Source organism: Podarcis pityusensis (assembly GCF_964106645.2).
Source record: "Podarcis pityusensis genome assembly, chromosome: 2".
Taxonomy (NCBI): Eukaryota; Metazoa; Chordata; class Lepidosauria; order Squamata; family Lacertidae; genus Podarcis; species Podarcis pityusensis.
Window position 1 is genome coordinate 81,719,673 of NC_138029.1, and position 27,224 is coordinate 81,746,896.

At 43.8% G+C, this 27,224-nt stretch overlaps 2 protein-coding genes and 1 long non-coding RNA gene across 4 annotated transcripts in view; all 3 read right to left on the reverse strand.

Annotated features, from left to right (window-relative positions):
* Positions 1–2,621, reverse strand: part of CARD19 (caspase recruitment domain family member 19) — a 34,171-nt gene extending 31,550 nt beyond the window's left edge. Inside the window, exon 1 of one of the 2 annotated variants that reach the window (XM_080996853.1) lies at positions 2,329–2,592. In XM_080996853.1, the coding sequence (XP_080852979.1) occupies positions 2,329–2,344 (16 nt within the window). In that variant the 5' untranslated portion in view covers positions 2,345–2,592. Of the gene's footprint in view, positions 1–2,328 lie in introns of both variants that reach the window. The other variant, XM_080996851.1, reaches the window with a different exon arrangement.
* An 8,894-nt stretch (positions 2,622–11,515) lies between these two features.
* SUSD3 (sushi domain containing 3) overlaps positions 11,516–27,224 on the reverse strand; it is a 55,006-nt gene continuing 39,297 nt past the window's right edge. The window contains exons 4-5 of the mRNA XM_080996844.1: positions 26,984–27,145; positions 11,516–11,913 (exon numbers count right to left, since the gene is read on the reverse strand). Coding sequence (XP_080852970.1) covers positions 11,697–11,913; positions 26,984–27,145 — 379 coding nt within the window. The 3' untranslated portion in view covers positions 11,516–11,696. The remainder of the gene's footprint in view (positions 11,914–26,983; positions 27,146–27,224) is intronic.
* On the reverse strand, positions 14,175–15,812 carry LOC308472219. The gene is made up of 2 exons (XR_013983362.1): positions 15,704–15,812; positions 14,175–15,398 (listed from the first exon to the last, which is right to left on the reverse strand). It is a non-coding gene; the product is annotated as an uncharacterized lncRNA (long non-coding RNA).

The window sequence follows — 27,224 nt, forward strand, 5'->3', positions numbered from 1 at the left end:
CTGAGCAAAGAATTGTTCTATAAGTCTGCTAGGGAGTGCAACATATTTGTCTCAGGGTTGGAAAGCGATTTGTGATAATGAGGGATGCATAAGTTGGTAAGGAATGATTAACATTTGCTCATCTTCATTCTTCAAAATGAGTCCTCTGCATAAACTAACCAAATGAACCACCCTGGTGTGAGTCCTTTCAGCTGAGAAATCCTCAGAGGTTGTAAGCTTCTGAGAACCCTAAACCATTAGGATGTGCAGCAAAAGCTATTGAAGGCCCAGCAGCCAATTTGGGGGTCAAACCACATACATGTCACCCAAGCCATTTGTATTTAAAAATCATCATATAACTAGAGCTATACATGCTTTGCACTCTAAGGGATCTTCATTGGGGCACAACAAATTTTTGGACATATAACTGAGATAACGGCATTAATAAAACGTTAAGGCAGTGATGGCCAAACTTGGCCCTCCATCTGTTTTGGGACTACAACTCCTGTCATCCCTAGCAGTGGTCAGGGATGATGGGAATTGTAGTCCCAAAACAGCTGGAGGGCTAAGTTTGGCCATCACTGCATTGGGGCAATATCGAACAAACATACCCCATCACTGCAAGGATTTCTGCTTGCACAGCTGGACTCATCATCTCCCTTTGTGTACACTCTGTGTTCTTCCCAAATCTGCTCCAGGAGGTTGGCGAAAACCCCTAGAACTTATTTAGGAGGCACATGGAGGGAGGAGAGGGGGAAAGTCCCATAGTGCAGGCATAATATTTGAACGGATGGGACAAACTTGTGCTACTTTGGATACAACTCTTGATATGTTAAAAACCGTACTGAGCAGGTAGTCAGACCTGTGTTTCTTTGCCAAGCCAAACAGCTTTCCAGCTTATGACTGCCAGGTGTATGTACCCAAGCATGGGCATAGCCAGGACTTTTGTTAGGGGCGGCTGGACTTTGGGGGTGGGGGCAGAATCAATGGGATTGGTCAGTTAATTAAGTATTTCTATTGTTTTAAATGATGGGGAGGCAGCTGCCCCCCTTGGCCATGCCCATGTCCCCAAATGTTTAGACATGTACTTCTCTTCTTTTACATCTCAATTGTTCTTGGCAGAGAACTCTGAATGTTCCTGAGCTGGCTTAGAGTTGTGATTTGAATATTGGGTTGCCATGCCCAAACACAACACGGACAATTACATCACACCGGCAGTGTTTTCATACTCATTCCCAGCATGATGCTTGAATTGTTGCACATTAAAATAATCGGTCCATTTTGTGCTAAGTTTATAACTAACCCTGGGTAAACATGGAAAATGCCTGAACTAATCGGAAGCTCTCCTCACTTTGGCATAACTGGCCATGGGAACAATGCCAGGCTTGTTTCAGATAGAATGAGTTGGGTGGAGTTCACAAAATGATATGGCAATCAGAGTTGCACTAGATATTAACCCAGGCAACAACCTTAGAAACAAATAACCCTCTGTTGTGCCTGCATTTCACAGACATTCTTAGATCAACATGGTAGGGCGTTGCCTTATGGCTTATGCAGTCCTCATGCTGAGCTCTCACTGTCTCTGATGCACCAGCGGGGATGAGGAGAAGCAGTGGGAAAGCATTGTTGGGAAGAGTGTGATTCATAGATTTTTGAGTTTTTGTCTATGGTGAAAATGCTTTTGCTGGGGGGTGGAAGCAGTACAGTGTGATGCTACTGCTAGTTCTGCAACCCAGATGTATTGTCAAAAGGTCTAGAAGCAAGGAATTACAAACACTCAAGGGACCCCATTTAGTTGCCAATGTTGACCATCATTATACTAGCAACCAAGGAGTTGTTGCAAACTAATCATGTCAGTCCATGTCCTGGTGAATTCTGGAAGAATGTGTGTCTATTTTTGATCCGCAAATAAAATCATCAGTGTGGAAACCTTTCCCTTCAAGCATAATGTTTCATTGCATGTCCTTGTGATGTGCTAAATATATACTAAAATATTATGTTGCCAGAAAACAAAAGCAGAAAGCTTTATACTGAAGAACAAGTCCCAAAATATTATTTTCAGTTGGAAAGGGTTAGCAGACCATATGACTACTATTTTCCTATCATCGCTGTACAGACAGATTCTTTGTTAAAGATAACGAACAGGAAGAATGACATATCCCAGCAATAAGAATGCAAAAGACATTCACACAAAAGGGACCAAGTCTGGGTGAATCAGACTTGCAGGCAGGCACTCCCTTTCCCACCCAAAGTCATTTACAGCTGCTCTTGTTTTCAAAGCAAGGCTTTTTAAAAATCCCACCTCTTTATGAACATAAGCTTTAGGAAAAAGAATTCACTATGACTTACATTTTCTGAAGAGCATTGTCCATGGGTTTGGCAGCTTTTCCTGCTATGGCTGAAAGAAATCCATTAAATCAGGCAAGTTGAAAATCTGTCCCCTTACTGAAGTTGCTGTCAGGAACGGAAGTTCAGTGACGACTTCGGGAGGGCGAAAAGCGAAAGTAAAATCTGAGAGCCACCTTACGGCTTTGGCCAGCAGAGGTCTTCATTCCGCCCTTGGAAAATAAATGGATGCCTACTCTAAACGGTTCACAACGGAAGAAAAGGGTCACTGTGACCTGATCACATTTGTCCTTTAATATCAAGCAGTGAGGCTTTTGCAGTTTTAAAAACACTTGAGTAAAGCTATTAACTATGTATGCTCACAATCGCTTCTGTTGAACTTCTCCAGCCTGTTCCAACACTTGCTTCTGCAAAAGCTGCCTTAAGTGCTTAAAATGGGATGTGCCAACAGGTGTACCGGCACACACTGTAACAAAACATTGCATACTTCCCACAGAAATTTTGTGTTCCTGGCAGAAACGTTTTAAAAAACGACTGTGAAACCTTTTTACAAATTTTCCATGGCATAGTTCCAGGCATCTAAATAGCAAGAGTACAATATTTAATATAACAGATTAATCAGTTTTAAAACTATTAATCAACCTAAAAGGTGCCCCAAATTAATAACTGCAGCAGTTTTTTTAAAAATTAAAAAACTATACATTTAATACTTTTAAAAAACGAAGGTGGCAAGCACCATATTATTGAGCTTGCTGCTTTTTTCTCTTATGTGGAAAGAAACATCTCTTCTCAGAATATCTCAGCCATGACTCATAGACACAGAATCTTAAAGTTGGAAGGTACACGACTCCTGCCCACAGGCTCAAACACCAACCTTCTGGTTAACAGCCAGGTGCCCTGATCCACTGCGCCACTGGGGAGGTCTTGAAAAAGTACACTTCTTGCTTCAGAAATCATGTTTACCCATATGCAAGTTCATATGGTGGGAAGACTCTGGCCCACAACCTAATTAGGTCTAGCATCAGACCCCTGATGTGATAGTACCCCTTTGTAGGTCTGGTAAAACCACAGTGTCCGATTAACCCATAAATGCATACAAACCAGAACTACCTTAGATAATAATGGGCCATCCAGGGTAAAAGATACCTGGGTAGCCTAATCGTACCCTGGAGGCCTTTGCCCTACAGAATCAAAGATTGTAGAGTTGGAATGTATCCCAAGGGTCCAACCCACTGCAACCCCCCCCCCCAAGAATCTGGCCAGAGAGCACTAGTGGTGTTGAAGGTGGGCCAGTGGAAGTCCTCATTCTTTCAGTGCCTTTATGGACTTATTTGGGCTCCTGTTGGAAGCGGCTTGGCTCTCACCCTGTTAGGACCAACAGAAAGCCAGTAACATCTTGTACAGATTGTGTAGTGGGAGCTCAGAAATGGGGACTTCCCTGGAAGGATGGCTTGTCCAGGACTGAATGCTCTTTTGTGCTGCCACTGCAAAAGTGAACCCACAGGAACTGCCTGCCAAAGTTCATCAGATGGTAAACACTGGAAGAGGTTAATTTAATGAACGGGTTCTCTTTATGAGTTGGCTCCACTGCTCTCATCTTTCTCATGCACTTCTTTCTGATGATAAGTAATTTTTACATGAGCAATAAAGCAAGTTCTGGGGGGGTGGTAGCTGTCACAAACAAAGCATATTCGCAGGCATCGCCAAATGATCTGAGTGCAGTTTATTTATATAGCTGTAACTCTGCAGTTAATAGTACCAGATTGTTTAAATAAATTACAGTGTTCTAATATCGTCACTTCTGTATACACACCTATTGCTTCACATTAGTCCTTATCTCTTGCTCCAGCCATTTCTTGCCTGCTCACAAGGCACACGACACATGCCCCAAACCTGTAGCCATATCGCCACTCCTGCCACCTTCATTCTGGGTTTTTTCATCCTACTTTTATGATAACTTTTATGGCAACTTGCATTGTTCTACTGCTATGGATTTCCATGTGAACCAGCTGGTCACTATTACTGCTATTGTTATAGGTTTTTGGGAGGATGGGATCCACCTAAACCCAATAAATTAATAAATGGTAAGATTTTGACCATTTGGGATATGATGGAAGAAATTCTAGCTGCAAAGGAATTCCTGGGCTAGCCTATACAAAGTGACCTGTCCAAGCTAGAACCATTAAGAAACAATACAGGCTATTGAGGGCCATTGGCAATTCAAGAGAACTGTCCTCCCCCCCCCCCCCCGCCCTGAAGTGTAAACAGAGACGGGGTTTGGAAGGTTGCCAGGGTAACTGGGCATGATGTCATAGGAAGAGTTTGGGGCCTTGGGCAGAAAACTTGGGATAGCTGAGAAAAGCCCAGAACCATTTTGGCAGGCTGGCTGAAGGCAAGTAGAGAGAGGGATGCCTTGGACTCCACTGCTGCACTGCTGTGGGGAACAAGCCCCTCTTGAGATGACCATGTAGTAAGTGTTGGAATTCTGCCTGGGTCAGAGGAATGTGCCACAGCGTAGGCACCGGCAGATATTCCTGTCGACCTCCCCGCGTCTCCACTCTGCTGATAAGCAGGCGAGGTCCGGCGATTCTTCTCAGATGTATGAGAGGAACACACCGTTCTTCCTCTCTCCCCTTTGGTGTCCCCAGGGAGGGGAAAGAAGCAGACAGAAAACTATTTACATCATTTATTTCTGCCTCTTACATCAGTACAGAGAATCATGTCTGCACTCAACAACAGCAAGAAGAAACTCCTCCCAAGTACATCCAGTACGGGTCATATGACACACACACACTGAGCTAACATCCGGTGCTCAGTACAGAATGGACTGCCCCTTTGTTCCCATGGCAACAGTCACAAACATCCTGTCTGGCTTTCCAGCCACAAGCAGCTGGCTGAGCTGCTAGAGCCTTTGCTTGCTGCAGCATTGGTGCTTTATGGTAACATACTCCCCCTAAAGTATCAATGTGTGCTGCGAGCAAAGCGTCATCCAGAGAAGAAAACAAACAGTTGTTATATTTATAACATTCCCCTGTTGTTTCAGTTCCACCCTTGGAACTACCCGCCACTGGTTTAACCAATGTACCTCTCTGGTTGTGTGACTTCGCATTACCTCGGTTAACAACTCTCTGTTGTGCCTTTGTCTCTGACTCAGACACAGCTTCAATCTGTCCTTGGTCGTTTACAACAGCAACATATGCAAGGTTAGCAAACTCCTTTGAATACCTCTTGGGTGGTACACCCTTCGTTGCTCTCTCAGACCTACGTAAATGTTGCTGCTCTTCTCTGCTTTCTGGTTCAGCCTCTGAACTCTCTGGAGAACCAGTACTAAGCTTAATCAATGGTTCATCCTCCTCTTCTGAGGGTCTAGTCATTATGTGAGATTTCCTCTCAATGACTGTGACAACTGAGCTGTCTGAGCTATCGCTGTCATCATCAGTACTACTGAACTCAATAAGATCAAACTCATCATCATCATTATCATCAGAATCCTCTGTGGGAAATGCGTGAACAATCAACCTCTCCTGTTCAGGAGCACTCTCTAGAAACTTTGTGAGAATCACCTGACCAGATTCAGACAAAATTACTCTGTAGAGACCTTTTTCATAACCTACGAAAATGCCTCTGGCATTCTTTACTCCACCTGGAGCTTCTGTTCTCACATGAGACCCGAAAACCTTAAAGTAGGCAACAGAAGGTTTTCTATTGAACAGCTTCTCAAAAGGAGAACATCCCAACTCTGTTGAGACTTTTCTCAACCACACATGAAGATAGGATGCTAGCGATTCGGCCCAATATTCATGTGGCAAATGTGAACTCAGCAATTGCGCATTCATCCCCTTTTGCAATTCTTTGTTCACTTTTACACAGACCCCCCTGTTCCACGCTTCTTGCGAGACTGCAACTTTGTGGTCTATCCCTTTTCCATCCAGGAACTTCTGAAACTTCTGTAACAGAAAAACTTGTTTGTCATCTGTGAAAAGACAATCAATGTTAGCATCATGCATACTTTTAACCTTGTCACAAAACTCCTGAAACTTTTCTAAAGTTTCTTGCGGTTTCTCCATCATATAAACCCAAGAATAATTAGTGAAACAATCCACACACACAAGGTAAAATCGTGCACCGCCTCTAGATGGTTCTAGAGGACCAATCACATCAGCATACACCCGCTGAAATGCTCTGTCGACCTTCTTGGTCTTGGTGCTCACACTGGTCACACCTGCAAGAGAGATTTCGTTAGAAACAGAAGAATTACATTTCATGTAATCACTTTGATCAAAAGTCAACAAATACAGTCCATCTTTCTCTTTGGCAGTAAGAAGCAGTTCTCCATCTTTGTAGATCTTGCAGCTTTTAGCATCATAGGACAGTTTCAGTCCTTTCTTTGCAATCTGCGACACGCTCAGCAGATTAAATCTCAGTTCTGGAACCAGGTAAACATCATTTATAGTCAAGTTCAGACTCTCAAGATACACAGTCCCAATTCCAGTCGCTTCCAGCTCTTGACCGTTGGCCTGTTTCACAGTGAAGCTTTGCTTCTTCAACGTTGAAAATAGTCCTCTGTGCGGGCACATGTGAACCGTTGCGCCCGTGTCAATTATGAACGAGTTCCCAACATCTGGCGTGGTTCCTTTCGCCATCATAGCCTTTGCAGGTTTCACCTGGCACTTGGTACGGCTTTTGCCTGACGCCTGAGGCTTCGTAGAGCTGCTCTTTGCTCCTCTTGACTGGCGCGGCTTCTTACAGTTTCGCTGTAGATGCCCAGTCTGTCCACAATTGTAGCATCGGACAGCACTCAATGCTACACCATGCTCCCCAGTAGCATCAGCAGTGGGGGAATTAGAACTCTGTTCTTCCCTCCCCCTATCCTTTTCTTCCAGTGCAGCAAGTCTGTCGTGTTCATTCAGGACCACAGCACAAACTCTCTCCGCGGTCAGCTGCGCGGCCGGTAGGGAACCAAGCTGACTGGCAACAACCTTGTAGGTGCGGCTAAGGCTGTTTATCATCATGAAGCAAAACACTTCCTCCTGAAGACGAAAATTGCGTTCCACCATCTGTTGACGCAGAAACTTCATTTCTGTCAGGTGCGCTTGAACATCTCCATCAGGCGCAAGTCTCAGATTGGTCAATTTCTCAAAATACAGCAACGCTGAAGAACCAGCATCTCTCTGATGCGTTGTACGCAGCGTGTCCCATACCTCTTTCGCATTTTCTAAATGCTGAACATGCACCAACTGATCATCTGAGACACACAGAATTATAGCAGTCCTGGCCCTTACATTCTGTGACTCCCAACCTCTGGTTGGTGCTGCAGGGATGGGGTTTTCAATTACATCAAAAAGCCTCTGATTCTGCAGCAGGGCCTTCATCTTTACAGACCAAGATGAATAATTGTCATTGGTTAAGGGAGGTGGGCAAGGCAAACCTCCCCCTTTCTTGGCATCCATCTTGAAGCCAAGCCTCCAGCTCACAATGTCAAACAAACTGTAAAATCCAACAGTTGTTTTTTCCTTTCTCACGCAGCAAACTGCAAATTGTTTACGCTCTTTGCACCTGGCAGCTAAACTCAGGCTGCTATTGAAAAGTCCCTTCCAAGAGCACGTAAACCTTGTAGCCAAAACATTCTCTGGTTTTGTTTCGCTTTCCCAGGCTTACACGCAGAGTCCAGCCCCTTTGCCAGCAACTTTCCAGGACCGTTACCTAGCAACAATGCATTTCAATGGGACATCTTATCTACCACAAAAATTTGTGGAATGCAGGCTTCAGCCTTCAAGCTGCAGGCCTCTTCTCCCGGAGCTTTTGTTTTCTTTGAAACGCAGCTCCGTGAACCAGGGAATTAATCTTCCTGCGTTCACACTTTTAGCCCGAAATGCAGCATACCTTGAACTTTGTTGCTCTGGAAAACACCTCTTCTTTCCACCAGCTGTCTGTGGAGCCTCTGGCTTCTTTCAGACGCTTCTCTTCCTCCTTGGAGCAGAGGAGGACAATCCACCAGCCTCTCATGCAGATGTCCGATGAATCGCAACCATCCGAAGGCTGCCACTGTTGGAATTCTGCCTGGGTCAGAGGAATGTGCCACAGCGTAGGCACCGGCAGATATTCCTGTCGACCTCCCCGCGTCTCCACTCTGCTGATAAGCAGGCGAGGTCCGGCGATTCTTCTCAGATGTATGAGAGGAACACACCGTTCTTCCTCTCTCCCCTTTGGTGTCCCCAGGGAGGGGAAAGAAGCAGACAGAAAACTATTTACATCATTTATTTCTGCCTCTTACATCAGTACAGAGAATCATGTCTGCACTCAACAACAGCAAGAAGAAACTCCTCCCAAGTACATCCAGTACGGGTCATATGACACACACACACTGAGCTAACATCCGGTGCTCAGTACAGAATGGACTGCCCCTTTGTTCCCATGGCAACAGTCACAAACATCCTGTCTGGCTTTCCAGCCACAAGCAGCTGGCTGAGCTGCTAGAGCCTTTGCTTGCTGCAGCATTGGTGCTTTATGGTAACAGTAAGATCTGGACTCCCCCCATCTAGATTCAGGTGTAAATATGTGAATAAATCATATTTTTAAAAGCTCCTATAGCCTCCTCTGCATCTTCAGTTCTCCAAAGGGGCACAGACACTGGTTGGGGGTCAAGACCTCTGGAATCCCGTGGACGAGTGGCCTGTTACACTATACCATAATTGGTGTGCATAGATTTGATCCTGCAGAGCTGGTTCTACACCACTCTCATCCCAGCACAGCCAGATTTAGGGCAGTGAGGGCAGTTCTTCTGCACAGGATATAATAAAATTAGTAGTAGTAGTAGTACCTACTCAAAGTTGGGGGTGGGGTGCACCCAATTTTTTCCTCGCTCAGGGCAACACATTACCAAAGTGCCCCCCCCAACTTCCCATCTTCAACCTTTAACTTTGAGGATGGAAGGTGGGAGTGAATTTGTAGGTATGAGGTTTATGTTCCATTTTACTCTCAACAACTGGACAGTCCTCCTCAGTTTTGTTTAATGCTACTTCTCAATGCCGTGTAGATATCTGTGCTTAATTTGAAAGCTCTTTCCCCTGAACCTTCCATTTTAACTGGGGGTGAAGCTACACTTGTGCTTGTGGGAGGAATGTGGTTGCGCTGGTAGTAGGGGTTTTCCGTAAACAGTTGGTGGGGAGGGAGAACCTCACTCTCTCCAGTCAGGACCCTGTTACCCCAAGTGTCATTGAGTGTGGGCTTCTCCTCCTCCTCCCAGTTGTTAATGGGGCCTAGTCTCTTCTTTTTCTATTAACTCCCATTGGGAAAGGGCACTCTCCCCATAAACTTGCAGGCAGAAGGGAGATGATGATGTACCTCAAAAACAGCTGGGGTGGGATTTTCTTCCCCATACAAGTTAAAGTAGAGATCACACTCTCCATTAACTTGCATTAACTGTCAGTGCACATAGGTTTTTTAAAGATGTCCTTTCAAGCACCACCTGATCCCCATGTGACTTAAGGCCCTCCTCCTTTTTAGTGCCCTTTGCATGCATTATAAGCAAGGCTGATGCCGTGTAGTATGTATGCTGTGCCCCATGAGCGGCGATTCATTCGTGCAAAACAGCAGCACAGCAATACCTCTGCCACCAATGAAAGGGGCTTCATGTGGACCATACCTTACCTTTTCTGTATTGGTTCAGCCAACAAATCATTTCCGTTTTGAATTTCCCATCTAGAAGTATAATATGTTATAAGCATCCCTGTAGCTTCCCCCTCTCTGTTCATCACTCTGTCTTCAAGTTCCTGTGGAAGAGCCATTCGATGAGCAAAAACCCATCACAAACACTTCCCCTCCCGTGGTTTCCAGCCTATAAGCAGAGCCTGAACACAGCAGCACTCTCCCCTTCTGCTGTTCCCAGAAACTGGTGTTCAGAAGTACAGTGCCTTCAGCAGTGAAGGGAGAACATATCCATCGGGGTTAGGAGCCACTGATAATCTCTTCCTTCACAAATTTGTCTAATCCTCTTTTAAAGCCCTCCAAGATGGTGGCCAGCAATGTCTCCAAAGCTTAGTGTGTGAATAAATACCTACTTTTGTCTGTACCGGTATTTGCATCCCTGAGCCCCCTAAATGAGTCCATTTGAACACAGATAACATAATGCCTGAATTATTTTGAGCATCTGATGAAAGCTTTTGTTCACCAAAGGCTTTCAAGGGTTTGAGTTTATGAATAAGCTTTCATTCTATCCAAAGTGATTGCAGCTTTTCGTTTGATGTTTTAGTTTGATTTTTGCCTTCAAACTGTTGTTTTGTTTTAATTGTATGCCAACTGCCTTGGTAAAGGTAAAGGTAAGGTAAAGGACCCCTGGACGGTTAAGCCCAGGCAAAGGCAATTATGGGGTGTGGCGCTCATCTCGCTTTCAGGCCGAGGAACCCAGTGTTTGTCCACAGACAGCTTTCCAGGTCATGTGGCCAGCATGACTAAACCGCTTCTGGCACAATGGGACACTGTGACGGAAACCAGAGCACACGGAAACACCGTTTACCTTCCCCCTGTAGCAATATTTATTTATCTACTTGCACTGGCATGCTTTTGAACTGCTAGGTTGGCAGGAGCTGGGACAGAGCAATGGGAGCTCACCCCGTTGCGGGGATTCGAAACGCCGACCTTCCGATCAGCAAGCCCAAGAGGCTCAGTGGTTTAGACCACAGTGCCACCCGTGTCCCCAGCTGCCTTGGACAGCCATATGTGGGAAAGGCAGGACAGAAATCTTTTAAGTAAATGGATGCCTTTAATATGGGCTAGCTGAGGTATGAGAAACTAAAAATAAAAGTTAGAAATGGAAGGTTTCCTCAGAATCTGAACAATGAAATCACATCTAAATTTGACATTTTTTTCTTAATTAAAAATCTTTATTATAATCCCCTCATATTTATTGTGAAAAAATACATTTCATGTATTATCTGATATGCTTATAAAAACAGAGGATAAAATAAATTCGCAGTCATGTGCATTTGTCCTTGTTGCTGTCAAAAACCTTCACAGGCAGCAAAAGTACAAACTGTTAAGAACAGGGATACAGAAACATATACCGGATATACGTGCTTCCTTGTTTTCATGATAGGATCACCTTCTTTTTGGGAAAGCAAATTGCAGAAATGGTTTGCTGTTAAATTCTGAGATGTACTGTTTAATTTAAAAACAAAAAAACCAGAATGCATTTTCAAATAACATTTGTCAGATCTGTTAAATCTGTTGATATTCTGACGTTTATTGTAACTGATACATGGGAACAATGCAGTGATTCATTTCTATACAGTGTTTTAAGGCACATTCAGCAGGTATCTCTATTCACATTTGGCTTTGGTCCAGCAAATCCTTCGTTGCGTTTATGAGACTGCTTATCCAGGTAAATGAGTATCCATTGTCCCCTGCGGGTCCTTTTCGTGCCCATAGACCTCGACAACATGTATCGTACTTATGGTATGTATGGCAACATTATGCCCCGGTCCCAGCTGTCTACCAAGTGCACTGCTGGGTTTGGCTGCTTTGCTATGTAAACTGTTTTCTCCAAAACAGCCGGTCTCTGTGATGCCTCCAGCCCATTCGTCATGGAAGCTGGAAAAGAAAAGAAACCTTTTACAAATTTAGAAAAAAACTATAGCCTTGATACAGTATTGTCATTGAATTTCTCCACACACACCCCCCCGCCACCACCGCAGTAAACAAGTTGTCAATAAATAGCACAGCAGATAAAAATCTAGAATACCTCGCCCAGGTCTGCCAACCAAGGCCTGTTGTCTGGTACCACAAGACAGGGAGTTGTCCCTTCCTTGGGAGGTTCAGTTATCTCCCTCACTGTTTAGACTAGCTTATCATATCTATACATAATTTTTATTAAGTTTTCTGTTTTACAATTTAAAATACTCATTTTACATCCTTTAGATGTCAATGACTTCCCTTCTTCTTTTTCCATGGTTCATTTTACATATCATAAATCCCTGAACGTTTTACAAAAACTATACCACTCAGTATTCCATTATTGCATCCATCAAAACTTGTTTATACTGTTGAACTTATCTTAATGCTGCCAGCGTTTTCAGCTGTATACAGTTATTTCCCATATATTCAATAAATGTTTTCCAATCTTCTTTAAACGTATGTTCTTCCTGCTCTCTTATTCTATATGTTAAGTCTGCAAGTTGTGCATATTCTGTCAACGTAAGTTGCCATTCTTTAGTTGGGACCTTGCTCGTTTTCCATTTGGGGGCTAACAAAACACAGGCCGTAGTAGTAGCATACATAAATAAATAACCTTTTTAAAATTAAAAATAGGGGGGGTTGCTTATCCATTCTGTCTACAGCAGATCTTACCAGCTTGCTTATTCATTTATTTATAACATTCCTAAATCTTGTATTTCCACCTTGTGGAGCTGTTCCTAGATTACTTCCAGGTCTGGGGACCTTTTTTCAGTCTGAAGCCTTATTCAGTTCTGGGCACCTGGTGGGGGGGGGACCACACCCCAGTGGTGGGAGGTGCCAGAGGCAAAAGTGAGTAGAGCAACTATATTTTACCTTTGTACAGGTAAAATTTTACATCTTTGCATGTTTCTACACATACCTCTGTATCCTCCATCCCAGCAAGCAAGAGATTTTCTCAGAGTTCAAGGACACATTCCAGCCAGGCAAAAACCATGCAAGGAAGGGCAAAGCAAGGTAGTGAGGAATGTGACCTGAGGAGAAGCCTGTAGGCTACATAGGGAGGTCTGGAGGACCATGTGTGGCCTATGGGCCTGAAATTTCCCACTCCTGTTCTAAATGGAGATTTTATAAGTTTCTGCACAGGTGGACAGTATACCTTTAAAAAAACACACACATGATTTTATGGCGGACAATTTGATGCCTTCATAAAAGCTCAATATATTTTTTAGCTAATACAGTCGTACCTTGGTTTTCAAACAAAATGGGTTCCAACAGTCTGTTCGACTTCCGAAACATTCAGAAACCAAGGCAATGCTTCCGATTGGCTGCAGGAGTGTCCTGCAGCCAATCGGAAATTGCGCCGGACATTCGGCTTCCGAGGCAAAGTTCGCAAACCAGAACACCTGCTTCCGGGTTTGCGGCGTTCAAGTTCCAAGTTGTTCGCGAACTAAGCTGTTCAAAAACCAAGGTACGACTGTACTAGACAAATACAAGTCTTTTTAATTATAATAATAGGTGTGTCATGTAGGCTACTGGAACCATATTAGAGATCCCTGAAGCTATTTCTCAGAAGAGACTTCCACTTTTTTCTCATATTAGCTTAGCACAGCCAAAGAGGAAATCAATATATTTCAACAGGAAGTACTGTAGAGGTGTGCAGATTGCTTAACAACTGCCTTTCAAGGGCAACACGTTGTAAAATACACGGTTCAAAAGCAAGTACTTTGAGAAGCCAAAGAAAAATCAAAGGATAAAGATTTTCCAATCAAACGTTGGAAACCGACATCCAACACAAAATGTTATTGACCTAATTTTTGACTTATAGGAATCAGCTTTGGAGGAGGGGGAAGGCTACAGCAGTTACAGGTAACATTTTCCTTTATCCCGTATGTTGTCAAAAGCACGTGCTTCCCCTATTGTGTCATATACAGAATTCAATTTTCTTGAGGTAATAATACAAGTGGTTGCAGGTCAAAAGCCAAAGTGATATAACGACAAGGGAGGAAAGGAGGCAGGAAGATAAAGATTACTTCAGGGAAAAGGTGTGGTTGCTTTCTGCATTTATATCTGATTGCTAGATATCAGGTGACACATAAAAACTACTTTTATTTTCACGGCCTCTGTGAGGAGGAGTGTTTTCAAAAAAGAAAAAACCCTTCCAGATAGAAGCATTTAAAAAAAAAAAAAGTTACGCTCTCTTTACACTACAGTTGCTTTCCAACTTCTCTAATTGATCCCAGAGTGATAGTGTTCTCTGAAGCTTTATGTCGGAGTGTTCAAGAGTCTTTTGGAGAGTGTCAAAGAAAACAAATGATATCTGGATAAACGATGCCCTTTGCATCTGGCTAGATAGTGTGCAAATGCCACCAAGGACTAGATATGAAAGCCTTGATAAATTCAAATTGACTCAAATAACATCGATCTGACTCAGTATGATTTGTCCACTGCAGGTATAGACGCTGGAAGTTGTGGGAGAGGAGGGAGATAGGAACGTGTTTTCACAAATTTTGACCCCACCACATACACACAAAATCTTGATTCCCTCAGCCATATCATTGGTTCCTTTTACTGTCAACTCTTTATAGCAATCACAACGTAGTGTACAATTATATTATATGCACTTGTATTCTGTTGAAATCAAGGCCACTTCTGCACATCTAACTCAGTGCCCGGTTCTGCTCAGTTTCTAAAGGAAATTGCCTGGCCAAATTCTTCACTTGCATCAGCATATAAAATCCTAGTAATAATTTCATCTGTTAGAAGAAGAAGAAGAAGAAGAAGAAGAAGAAGAAGAAGAAGAAGAGGAGTTTGGATTTGATATCCCGCCTTTCACTCCCTTTAAGGAGTGTCAAAGCGGCTAACATTCTCCTTTCCCTTCCTCCCCCACAACAAACACTCTGTGAGGTGAGCGGGGCTGAGAGACTTCAGAGAAGTGTGACTGGCCCAAGGTCACCCAGCAGCTGCATGTGGAGGAGCGGAGACCCGAACCCGGTTCCCCAGATTACGAGACTACCGCTCTTAACCACTACACCACACTGGCTCTCGAGGTTAACAAACTCCCCTGTCATCATGGGACATGATTCTGCTGAAGAGATAAGCAACTAGTTGTGCATTAATGTCTGGTGCCCAAGTTGCACATCCCCACTGGTAATAAAAAGGAAATGTCTCCACTGTGCTTGAAGGGGTATAAGGCTCATGGGATTAATGGCACTTGTAGAGGGAATGTGAACATGTGATAAGATTTGGGGGCAACATGAAATGGCAGGCTGGAAGGACTCATATGCCAGCTCTTTAAAGAGAGGTGCATGTATGGGATATTGTGAAATACTGCCACACCTGGTGACTTTCATAAAACATGGCATCCCTTTATCTTCCATCAGAAGGATGGTTTCTGTTATGTACTGAAGTTCTCACCCTGGGCCAGCAGGGGGATACTGTAGATAGTTATGCAAATGAAGGATCGAAAGTGACGTTCAGTGATTGGATAGTTTGTATGCAAATGAAGGGTCGAAAGTGACGTTCAGTGATTGGATAGTTTTAGAAAGTCGCTACAGTTACGTTGTTCTGGAGCTCTATATAAGCAGGCTGACTGAGCTCTTCAGTTCAGTTCTGTTCCAGCTTACAAATAAAGAGCTGCTTTGGAAGAATCGCTGTGTCGTCTGATATGTTCACCCACAACTTAACAGTTTCTGTGTTCATAGACCACCACAAGCTTGGATACTTGTATGAAAAGGAACTCTAGGATTTCTTTTAAAATGCCCATGGACACTAAGAGGGTGGAAGTGCTATATGTGATGTATTATTTGCACTCTTTGATCACTCTATCTGATTGATCATTGTTCATTCTTCTCAACACTTTGATAAGTCTATTTGGTTTTTAAGAATGGCTTTCTCCAATTCATTAGTGTTCTGATGAGAATCCACATGAACACCCATATCAGCAAATGCATGCAGAAGGTTGCATTCATAAGCAGATCTGTCTTGCTGGATCAGCGGGAGGCTGTCTTATTTTGTTGTTGTGTGCAGCTTTGATCTCAGTTTGCATCCCTCCATTCATTATACAACAGATAGAAAAAGACAAGTGATCACCAGTTGAGTTCAGAAGAATCAACTTAATTCCCCTTTGTGTTGTTCCTAATGATAATAATGCGAACAGGACTTGCAATAAAGACTTCAGCACTGTAAGACATAACAAGTATGCTCTTCTGTTTCCTGATTGACATTGGAAATTGCTTTGCACGGGAATTTCTTTTGAAAGGTGGTGAGTAGAAATTTTCGCTTGTGTTACAATGCACAACATTTTGGTGGGAATAATGCAGCTGTTGTGGAAACAATAATGGCTTGAATATGACAAAGCATACAGAGTACAATGTTTGCAACAAAATTTTATAACATAATTTCATGGTTATAATACAACTAAAATTTATCTTAATCAAAGGGTTTGGGAAGAGTATACCAAAAACCCTATTTATTTCGAGCTTTTATCCTGCATTTTTATCTTGTGAACCACCCTGAAATACTTGGGTGAAGGGTGGTATATAAATTTAATGAATAATAACATGATAATATTAATATCCAGAGTTCAAATCATCAAGATTTCACTAGGTGATGGCACAGCCAAAAGAAGTTCTCCAGCAACTCACAGGGGCAAATGCTCCTCCAGATTATGGAGTCCCAAGCCGTTTGGGGCTTTAACACAAGCACCTTGAATTTGGTTCACTACAAGTAGCCCGTGCAGATCTTTCAAGCACCGTGTTCTATGGTTTCATGCAGCTGTGCTGATCAGCAATCTCTCAGCTGCATTTCGCACTACCTGCAATTTCTGAGCCCTGTTCAAAAGCAATCTCACAAAGATCACATTGTCATAGTCAACCCTGGCACATGGATTACTGTACTAAGGTATTCCTGTCCCTGAACAGCCAGAACTAGTAAACCAGCCAAACTGGGATACAGATGCTCTGCACCACCACAGCCATGAGCCTCCAGCAGCAAGGTTCAAGGAAGAACCCCAGACTACGCACCTGATCCTTCAGGGGTATGCAATGCCATCCAGAAGAGGCTGATCATCCAAATTTCAGACCTGATCTACAACACCTCCATCTTGTCAGAAGCCAACTTCAGTTTATTGGCCCTCATCCAATTCATTGACACCCCAAACTCTGACTTAGCACTAGAGCAGCTTCTCCTGACTCTTACGGAAAAGGGAGCTGGAGTTGGATGTTATCAGCATACCAATGACACTTCATCCCCAGTCCCTTGATATGTCTTCTTAACTATCATAAATAACACGAGAGGCAAGCTGGATCCCTGCGAGACCCCACAGCACAATTGCCATGGGGCTGAGTAAAAGTTCCCAAACTTGGTCCTGGAGCTAGAGGCAGAACGACCAGAATCTCATATCTTTTGATTCCCAGCCCACAGAGCCGATCCAGGAAGATACTATGGTATTTAAGTCTGTTGCAAGATGAGGGGAATTAGCAGGGTCACACTCTCCACATCCTTCTCCCAATACAGACAGATCATCAGTCAGGATGACCAAAGCTGTTTCATACCAAAACCAAGTCTGAAGTTGGATTGAAAAGCATCCAGCTAATTGGCCTCCTTTAAGTATGCCTGGCACTGAACAGCCACCACCCTTTGGAGTTTGGGGCCCTCAAAGGGGATATGAAGCCTGGATGGCTCAACTGGTGAGAACATGAGTAACTGGGTGGAAGTTGTCACACACTTCTGGGTCCAGAGAGTGCTTCTTAAGGAATTTAACTGGGACTAAGCCCTGTTTTGTGGAAGAAAAGGAGAATATATTTTCTGAGTAGAAGCAATGAAGTTAGCGTCTGCAGCCATGTTCATGCCCGGCTGGCTGCCCTCTAACAAGAAAATGCTTTTGAACATATGAAGAAAGAAAGGATGCTGCAATGACCAGACTAGTATCTGCCCGAGTGGACCCTCTTTTGTCCATGATGGCGCAGATGTTGCTCCCATCATCTGCCAACTTACTGAGATCCAGCCCCAGCTGTGCTGCAGCAGACTTTGGATGTGCCTAAAAGCAAATGGGCAAGTACTTGGTGAAGGCAAAAGATGAAATCATCAGGTTAAAAAGAAACCCCCTTGCCTTCTAGGAACACCAAGTAGCATCAAGCCTTAAAGAGCACCAGAGGACAAAAACCTTCTGAACACAGCGGAAAAAAGAGAATTTTGATATTTGGCGATAAAATTTTTAAAATGCAGCTTAACTTTCTAAAGTTAACTTTCCAATCTTTTCACTTACAGTACACCATCTTGAAAAATACATTTGACCCTACTTCACAAAGATTGCAACCTTTACAAAAAAAATTAACTTGCTACCAATTTGACAGCCTACTCCCTCAATTTGCCCCCACAATGCTGCTAAGTACTGAGGTGTTGAAGCCTACTCATAGCACTTTAACTGTCATATATATAGATATATATATATATATAGTTTAAGCACATGTAAATTCTTGGTTAATTTATGAATTTTCTGCCAAAGGATACATCAATGGCCACCAACTTAGATGCCTTTAATAGCTGACTAAAACTTAGTGCAATCCTAAGAGCACAAGATCTGCCCAAAGGCCTGTCTAGGCCAGCATCCTGTTCTCACAGTCGCCAACCAAATGCCTATGGGAACAAGCAGGGCCTGAGCACAACAGGCCTCTCCCCACTTTGTGGTTCCCAGCAACTGCTATTCAAAGGCTAGGCCTACTCAGAAGTAACTCCCTCTTCATCAGATATAACCTGTACAGTCCTATATACATAGTTTGGGCCAGGTTCGACTAAATAGTTGTGTTAGTGGGAGACACTGCAATGAGTCCCACTAGTGTAATGGGACTTTCCACACGTCTCACTTCTGTCCCCCTGTTTCCTCCTCAGTACTGCTTGGGAAGGTCAGGAGGTCTGCCCAGAACACCCAACAGGAAGGAGGAGAGAGGAGATTGTTCCATCAAGCAAGCAGAAACACTTGGGCTGATGGAACCATCGCCTTAGTGTGACATTGAATTCCACACTTTATATTCCTACCATAAAAATAAAAAACGGGGAGATCACTTCCCTTACCTGACATTGCACTTCTTTTCCCTAAATTGTGGCTATGCTTAGCTGTGACAGCAAAACATTTTTTAGCTCTTTAAGGGGCTTGTGTCGCTGTCTGTGCTAAAAGCACTGTGTAGATACCCAGGTAGCATGTTCATACTCTCTGTCAGTGCAGGGGTTTCACTGACATTTGCCCACAGTTAACAGACAAGAGTGTTTATTTGAGGAGCAGTAAAACAAATTCAAAGTAAACTGAAGTGTGGGATGAATTAGTAAGAACTACTAATCTCTGAAACCTATTCCCGGTCAGTTAATACCTCTGCTTCCCACCCTCTCCCTCTCTTGCAACAGTCCTCTGACATAAATTCCAACCATCACTCCCAACTGTCATTCTATTCTCTCTTCCGTTTCCACCTCCCACTTACCCCTAATCTTCCATACTCCAAGTGATCTCCACCCTCTGACCCCAAATATGGTCGACTCATTTATTTTTTGCATAGCCTCTCGCAGGCAACAGCCCATTTCATTGTGTACATTTATTCCTTCCTTTCCAAATGCAGCCAAGATATTGCTGTTTTGTTTTTGTTTTCCCCCTGGATGCTTGCTTTGCTTGTTTTTGCTAAACGGGCCACTTGCTTGTTAAGAGATTTTCCCTTTTTTGTTCATAACACACGGCGCTAAAGCATTCTGAATCAACGCTTCAGAAAAGCCACAGCATCTCAGTCCTTCAGAGGCAACTTCTAAAAATACCCAGTAAATACTTCTGTAGGAGTGCACCAATTAGCAGCCCTACAAAAAAGAAAGAAAGAAAGATTTTTCATGGAAATACACGCCAGCTGCTCCTAATGGAGAAAACACAGCCTCTCACACCTAGAGTCAAATGCACAGCCTTTACAAGTCACCCAGCAATTAGTTCACTGAACCAGGCCTTTTTCCCCATTAGCATTTCAGCTAGATAAAATTGTGGCAAAGTGGGGAATGTTGAGCCTTTGAAAAGTGGGATGATGTGCAGTGTGTGCGTAGCATTCAAATCTTCTGAAAACAATCATGCCAGAAAATATATAAATATAACAATACTCAGCATCTATAGCTCTGAAGGCCAAACTAGATTAACATTCCTCGGCTTAGGAAGCTACTTTATGCCATCAGATGATTTACCCATCTAGTCCAGAATTATCCACTGTTGAGGGTCTTAAATTGTTTACACCATCATCTGCTTAGCTGGTCCTTGAAAACTGGAAATAGTAAGGACTGGACTTTGGGCTTCTTGTATGTGATGCATAGGCTCAGCCACGGAGCTATGGCCCTGCTCCTAAAATCTTTCTCTGAATATCTCTTTACACGCTTTGGTTAAAAGTAGGAATGGCTGGGGCTCTTGTCTTACCCACCTCCTCTCTTCAGCTAACAGAAGCTTTGGGACACAATTTCCACTGGAATATCCACTGGAGTGGGGGGAGAGATAAATTCTTCCTGCCATGCACCAGCTCTCAAATCCAAATCACACCTGTTCCATGGCTGCTTTGACCAAAGGGAAAGAAAACACGACATTGCCAGTCTCCCACATCACACTGAGTTTGGCCCTTAAAAAAATGCATGTCTCTTACTTGAACAGACTGGATATCAAATGCAAAACATTTTCTTTAGGTTCTTGTTTGCATTTGCCCCACATGCTCAACAGCCATTGCCTCAAGAGATAATGGAAAGAAGAGCCATTTCTGAACACTGGGCAAGGAAAAAGCTTTCGGTTTGTCAAGGGCAGATATGGGCCCTCTCTATCTGGCTCTTAGAACTCTTCCCACCCTGGTCCTTGAGTGTTTTTGCCTAGGTGGGATGCATCCTTGAGCTCTGATCATGCCTCCTGCTTCCCTGGATGGATGGAGGGGCATGTGAGGCTGTATAGGAACTAGCCTACTGTACAAAGGTAAAAATCACATTTGTTGCTCCACCCACTTTTGCCTTTAGCCCTGCCCACCCCTGGAAAGTGTCCCTTGAGGTGAAAAAGGTTCCACACTCTTGGTCAAGGGGAACTTGGCTAGAAAAGGGAATTGTCTGACTTTCAATGTAAGAAGTCCAGTTCAGTCTTTTCAGAACAGCACCGCCTGTAGGCCCAGGGAGGGATTTCCTGCAGTGAATGAATGTGCAGCCAACTCCATAACATGAGGCTTTTTCACACGACAGCCTTAGATTTCAGTGGCACAACCATGTGGTGAAAATCAGAACCGAGGGAGGGAGAACAGAGACCTTGAAAAACAATGTGTTACAATGACACTTCATTTGTTGTCTTCCAATTTCATTTGTTATATAATGCATTACAAGGCTGCTTCAGACTGCACTTACCCTGCAAATTCCTCTTTACTGCCTTGCTATTTGCAATAATTTATGTGTTCAGGATGAAGAAGAAGATTTGATTCTGTCTAATTCATTACAAAACAAATGTCCCTTAAGTGATGCACAAAGCTGTCACCCCATTTGTCAGCTTCAAGGCATGCCACATAATACACTGGACCCATGGCTGTTAAGTCATTTAGTGAATATAGATTTGCATTCAAGAACTTACTACATTGCCCAAAAGAGTTAGGCATTTTTGATTAATGGGCCATAGGCAGGCCCTACCATTAGGGAAAATGAGGTTCCAACTCAAGCAATGAAGTAAGGGCAACGTTTGCAGCAAAAGGCTCTTGTCCAGGCTCCTGTAGGCACCTCCAACTATTTCTGTCCACTAGAACCACCACCATCTCCCAGGGAATCACCTTAACAGAAGACCTTAACAGATTGGAGAACTGGGCCCAAACTCACAAAATGCATTTCAATAGGGACAAATGTAAGGCTCAGCATTTAGGCAGGAAGAATCAGCTGCACAGATATAAGATGGGGGACACTTGGCTTACCAGTAGTACATGTGAAAAGGATCTACGGCTCCTGGTGGACCACAAACTTAACATGAGTCAACAGTGTGATGCAGCAGCAACAGCACCAAGGGGGGGGGAGGTAATGCAATGCTCCAGGCACCTGGCATCTGGCCCCCAAAATATTGCACAGATGGAAATGTGGCCCATGGACTGAGGTCTTCCCACCCCTGGTTTAATGCAATATACAAACCAGGGCAAAGCGTGCAGAGCATGGACTCAACCTCAGACATGCCTTTCCGTAACACATGAATGGAGCCCAGGGGATGACAGAATGGAGCCAGGAAGTGTGGCCTTGCTCATCCCTTCATATCCCTGAAACTGAGTGAGGGCTATAGTAAAACAGTCTGTGCTCCACAGAGATTAGCACAGAACAGAAACAGAGCCGTAGCTGGGTGATCTTGTGCCCCTGGCAGAACTGTCCAGATTGCACCCCCTGGGGAATGTGGCACAGAAAAAAGTAGGGGGGGACAGGGCCCCCGCATATCATATAAATACCCCCTATTTAAAACCTTTTTTTAAGAGGCAATAATTGATATCTTTATTTATAGACATATTTATGGAAATATTTTTAGCAGATTTTGCGCCCCCTCCTTGCCTGGGCCCCTGGCGGGGGCCTTCCTCACCACCCCCTAGCTACGGCCCTGAATAGAGATTCCAATATTTTAGTGAAACAGACTGTTGCATGCCAAGTATCTGCTGCTTTGTGTTTAAATTGAAAACAACTGTCCTGCTTAGTAAACAAAATGGTACAAATTCCAGAAATGTAAATATGGACTGCATATTCATCTAATCTCAGCACTTCATTACATACAGGTGTCTAAAATTAAAAGCAAGCTCTTAATCCTTTTGACGAAGTGCCTTAGGATATAATCACTGTGTGATTAGCTTTTTAAGTCTATGTAAAACCCCTCAAAACTCAAAAATTGATTAAGTAGCCACTAGACCTTGTACCAAACGTACCATTTCCCGTGTTTTTTTACATCACACTAGTTTAAAGCTAGGTGCATCACACTAGTTTAAAGCTAGCAATAAACTATACAGTAATTAATTGAATTTGCTGTGGTCAATCCTGCACTCTTTTAAAAGCCAAGCTAATGCTTACACTAGAATCTGCTATCAAAAGTAATTTTAAAAAATACCTCACCACCATATGAAACGAGAAGTTTTAAATTATTTGTTTATTATTTTGTTTATGTTATTTATGCGCTGCCCAATGACAAAAGGTTCTCTGAGATTTTAAAGGGTCTACTCTGAGTATGATTTAGTTGGCCATCTCCAATATAATACAATAAAAAGACAAGAATGTAAAACGTGGCATTAGAACTTCAGGTAACATCAGGAGCAGAACAGAGAGCAAAGAATAAAAATCAACAAAGCTAAAACAGAGTTGAAAGTGACAAGATTAAAAAAAAAAAGCAATGGCACCCCGTTTACAAAGACCCTTTCACTTTTAGCCACCTGCCAGCTCAGTGGGCTGAGACATTTCAATAAAGGCCTCAGGTGAAGACCTCAGGTCTGGGCAAGGACATATGGGCTTGCAATACATAGCTCATCTGCGTTTTTGTATGTCAAATAGAAATGGGACACATCCACGCCCCAGTCACAGATTTGATCCTAAGGAGGGAGCTAAACACTGGAGAGTTGCCACTGCAGCCATTCACTCTGTTGAGGTCGTTTGCATCCATCTGCTTTAAGAGGCAATGGAGTGTGCCTCTGGGGATAAAGTCAAACCACTGCGTTAGCAGCACCAGGCTCCAAGCCTGGGCAAGTGTGTATGGAGGTCCTGAGCTGCCTAGATGACAAGGAACCGCTCTTGGCCTCACTGATGTGGTGCAAAAGAAAGCAGAGCACGTGGCACCAGCTGGGCTGCAGGAGGTGCCAGAATAATGCATACAAAGCGCCATCCAACCATCTCAGGGACTCCACTCTGGATTGGTGTAGGGCAGGCATAGGCAAACTCAGCCCTCTGGATGTTTTGGGACTACAACTCCCATCATCCCGGACCGCTGGTCCTGTTAGCTAGGGATGATGGGAGTTGTAGTCCCAAAACATCTGGAGGGCTGAGTTTGCCTATGCCTGATGTAGGGTTTACTCCTCAGCCTTTTTTTTCTCTCCCAATGAAATCACACAAGGCAGCAACGGTTTAGGATCAGAGTTTTCTTGACTGTTGGACCCACTATTGGTCTCATCCACTCAATCTGCCAGAGCCTGTCTTTGCACGCAGGGCAAGTCCCTAACTCACTGAGTGTTTGAGACCATCGGCAACCCTCACCTGCTTTAGCAGGCCAGTCAAAGCCATTCCCGGGGTGTGGCCGCTATCGCATGCTGGCAGCTTCTGGGAGCCACAAGTGAGAGCTGAGTGCAGGATAGGAACCAAAAGTGGACAAACTATCCCAGAAGGAGCCCGACCCGTCTCCCACCAGAGGTACTACTCCATCCCTAACACCCCATACACCCCACCATTCACACTAACCACATTTTTGAAAAGCAATTCCACCAGAAAAAATGGGGGCCTAATAGGAAAAACAATGTGCAGTTCCAGGGATGGCTGCTAGAAAATAGGAATGGCTGGTGCATGGTGGAACTTAGTAGTAGGATCCCTGCTTTGCAATCAGCAGGTCCCAGTTTTCATCCTTGGCATCTCTAGTTAAAAGGATCAGGCAGCATCTAATGGGAGAGACCTGTGCCTGAGACCCTGGAAACTGGCTGCCACTCACAGCAGGCGACAGATGGAGGAAAAAGTCTGACCTAGTACAAAGGAACTAAAGTGGTACTGCTGATGCCAAGATGACCCCCCAAGGAGATCCCCAACAGCTTAAGAACTGTTAAGAGAGCTCCCTGTGCTATGTAGACCAGAGTCTGCAGGCTAGGGGATTTCCTGTAAAATGTTGCAGTGCATGAACACATATGCTTCCCTTGAAGTACTTTCCTGTGCTGCAGCACAAGGCTGTGCTGAGCAAAGCAGTGCCCAGGATTGGCCTATGAGTCAGAATCAGGCATCCGTCAAAGCAGGAGCCGAATTGAATGTACCGTAATTTATTTGCATTATCTCTTCCGACCCTCTCAGCCTGAGTGTTATTGCAACATGCATCTGCCATTTAAACTGCTCGCTCTCTTTCAGCTACTAGCAGCAAAAAAAGCAGCAGTAATAAATTCAAAAACAAAAAGTGGAATATCCGACAATAAAAACAATTGCTATTATGGGGTAGCTTATAGAGCTCAGCTCCCTGCTGCTCTAAATAAATCTCCTTCCCAGAAAAATTGCAGACTGCGCCTACACTCTTTATTCAACCAAATAAAACCTCCACAACAAGTAAAACGACTCCTTTAAAAACCCTAAATTAGGAGTAGACACACTGCCTTCATGGGCAGCCTTCCAGGGGCTGCAAGCCAGAGGTAATGGGGCAGCCGGAGACAAGGAAGTGGGCAGGGCAAGGAAGGGGACTCTGGTTTTTGGACAGGGGCTGCATTTGAGTCACACAGGTCAGCAGTTTCTACATACAAATCTCTCCATCTGGGCAAGCAGCAGGGACACATTCCTGCCAAGCAAATTCACTTCAGGATGGTGTGGAGCAGAGCCTGTGAGGAATGTGGCCTAGGAAAAGTGCTAAAGACCAGTTAATAAGGCTTGGCAGGATGGAATTGGCCCAAGGGTCCCCACCAATGCCCTCAATGGAAATGAAGGCATTGCCCTACTGTTGTTATCACGCAGGGGCACTAAAGACTGGCCTGCCTCTTTAGCCAAGAATGGAAGAAGAGGCAAATGACATTAGTTTTTTAAAAATATATTGCTTTAAGTTGGGGTCATAGAATCATAGAGTTGGAAGAGTCCACGAGGGCAGGAATCTTTTGCCCAACGTGGAGCTCAAACTCATGACCCTGTCTCATGCTCTACCAACTGAGCTATCCTACATTCCCTCATAAGCAGTCTTCTGGTGGCTGGAAGCCAGAGGCAAAAAATGGTGAGAGCAACAGAGGTTTCCATACACCTCTCCGAGAGGCATTGCCAGAGTTCAAGGACACATTCCAGCCACGCAAAAGCATGAAAAATGGTTTGTGAAAGGGCATGGCCTGAGGAGAGTTCCACAGGCTGGGCAGAGATACCTAGAGGGTTGCATTTAGCCCAGGGGGCTGAGGTACCATGTCTCTCCTTTAATTATTCTGAAGAGACAACCAGTTGACTGGTTAGTGCTGCTGTAGGACAGATAAGTATGGAACAAGGAGATGACACAAATGAATGCAGTGGCCTCAGACAGATATCAACAAAAGTTTGCCACCACCCCCCAAAAGAATCTATCCAACTTTGCTCTATCAGATTTTGTATTCTGATTTAACCAGGTTTTGATTTCCTCCCAGGAAGGGAGAGAAGCATTGAGTGAAAGGGTGCAGATTCCATCAGCACATACACCTCAAATGGACTTTGCATCCCATGAATTGGGTGTGCCCATGGCCCAGGGAAAGCAGAACCTGATGTGTATGCAAGCATCAGATGACACTGGTTGTTACAAAAGGTAATAAGGCTGAACTTTCTGTTACTACATCCAAATCAGAGTCACTGACCAGTTCGAATTACATAGCCCCAGTGTATACACAATCAGGACTATAGCTTCATACTGTGTTCTATGTTGCATTATCCCAAATAAGACTGCATCACGTAGGTGATATATATTAAGTTAAACCAGTGAATCATGACATGTAGACAAAGACTGGAGGCACGATGCCAAGAATGATCAAAAGTTTTCATTTTGACCTTTTTTTTTTTTTTGTACGGAGAACAGAGGCATTTTAGCACTATCTGAATGGAGCCCATACAGTCAAACAATATATATGATAAAGGGCTTTGTATGAACACCAGAGAAGTCAGTCATTTGCCGCTGTCTAGTACAGGGGTCCACAGACCTCAAGAATTGGTTCAGACCCTGATTTGGCAAACAGCCCACCTCAGTCCAAGGTACTTTGTAGACTGTTCAATGTGTTAAAGAGTTTTGGTCTTGCAAAGCTGCATAACCCAGTACCCTGGGCTACCTTACCTGCAGAAGCCTCGGTTGTCATACGCCATATTACCACCATCATCAAATACTGGCTTATTCTTTATTTTGTTATTGTTGTTATTTCTGCCTTTAAAACCAAAGTAAGCTGCTTGCATGTTTTCCAGTTCTTCACTTCTGAGCTGATACCATAGTTGCATATCCCTGTAAAAATGGACACAGAGGAAAGGATAAACATGGGCGGCAGCAGTGTCGTTAGCCAGGCAGGTGATTGAGCTAAAAA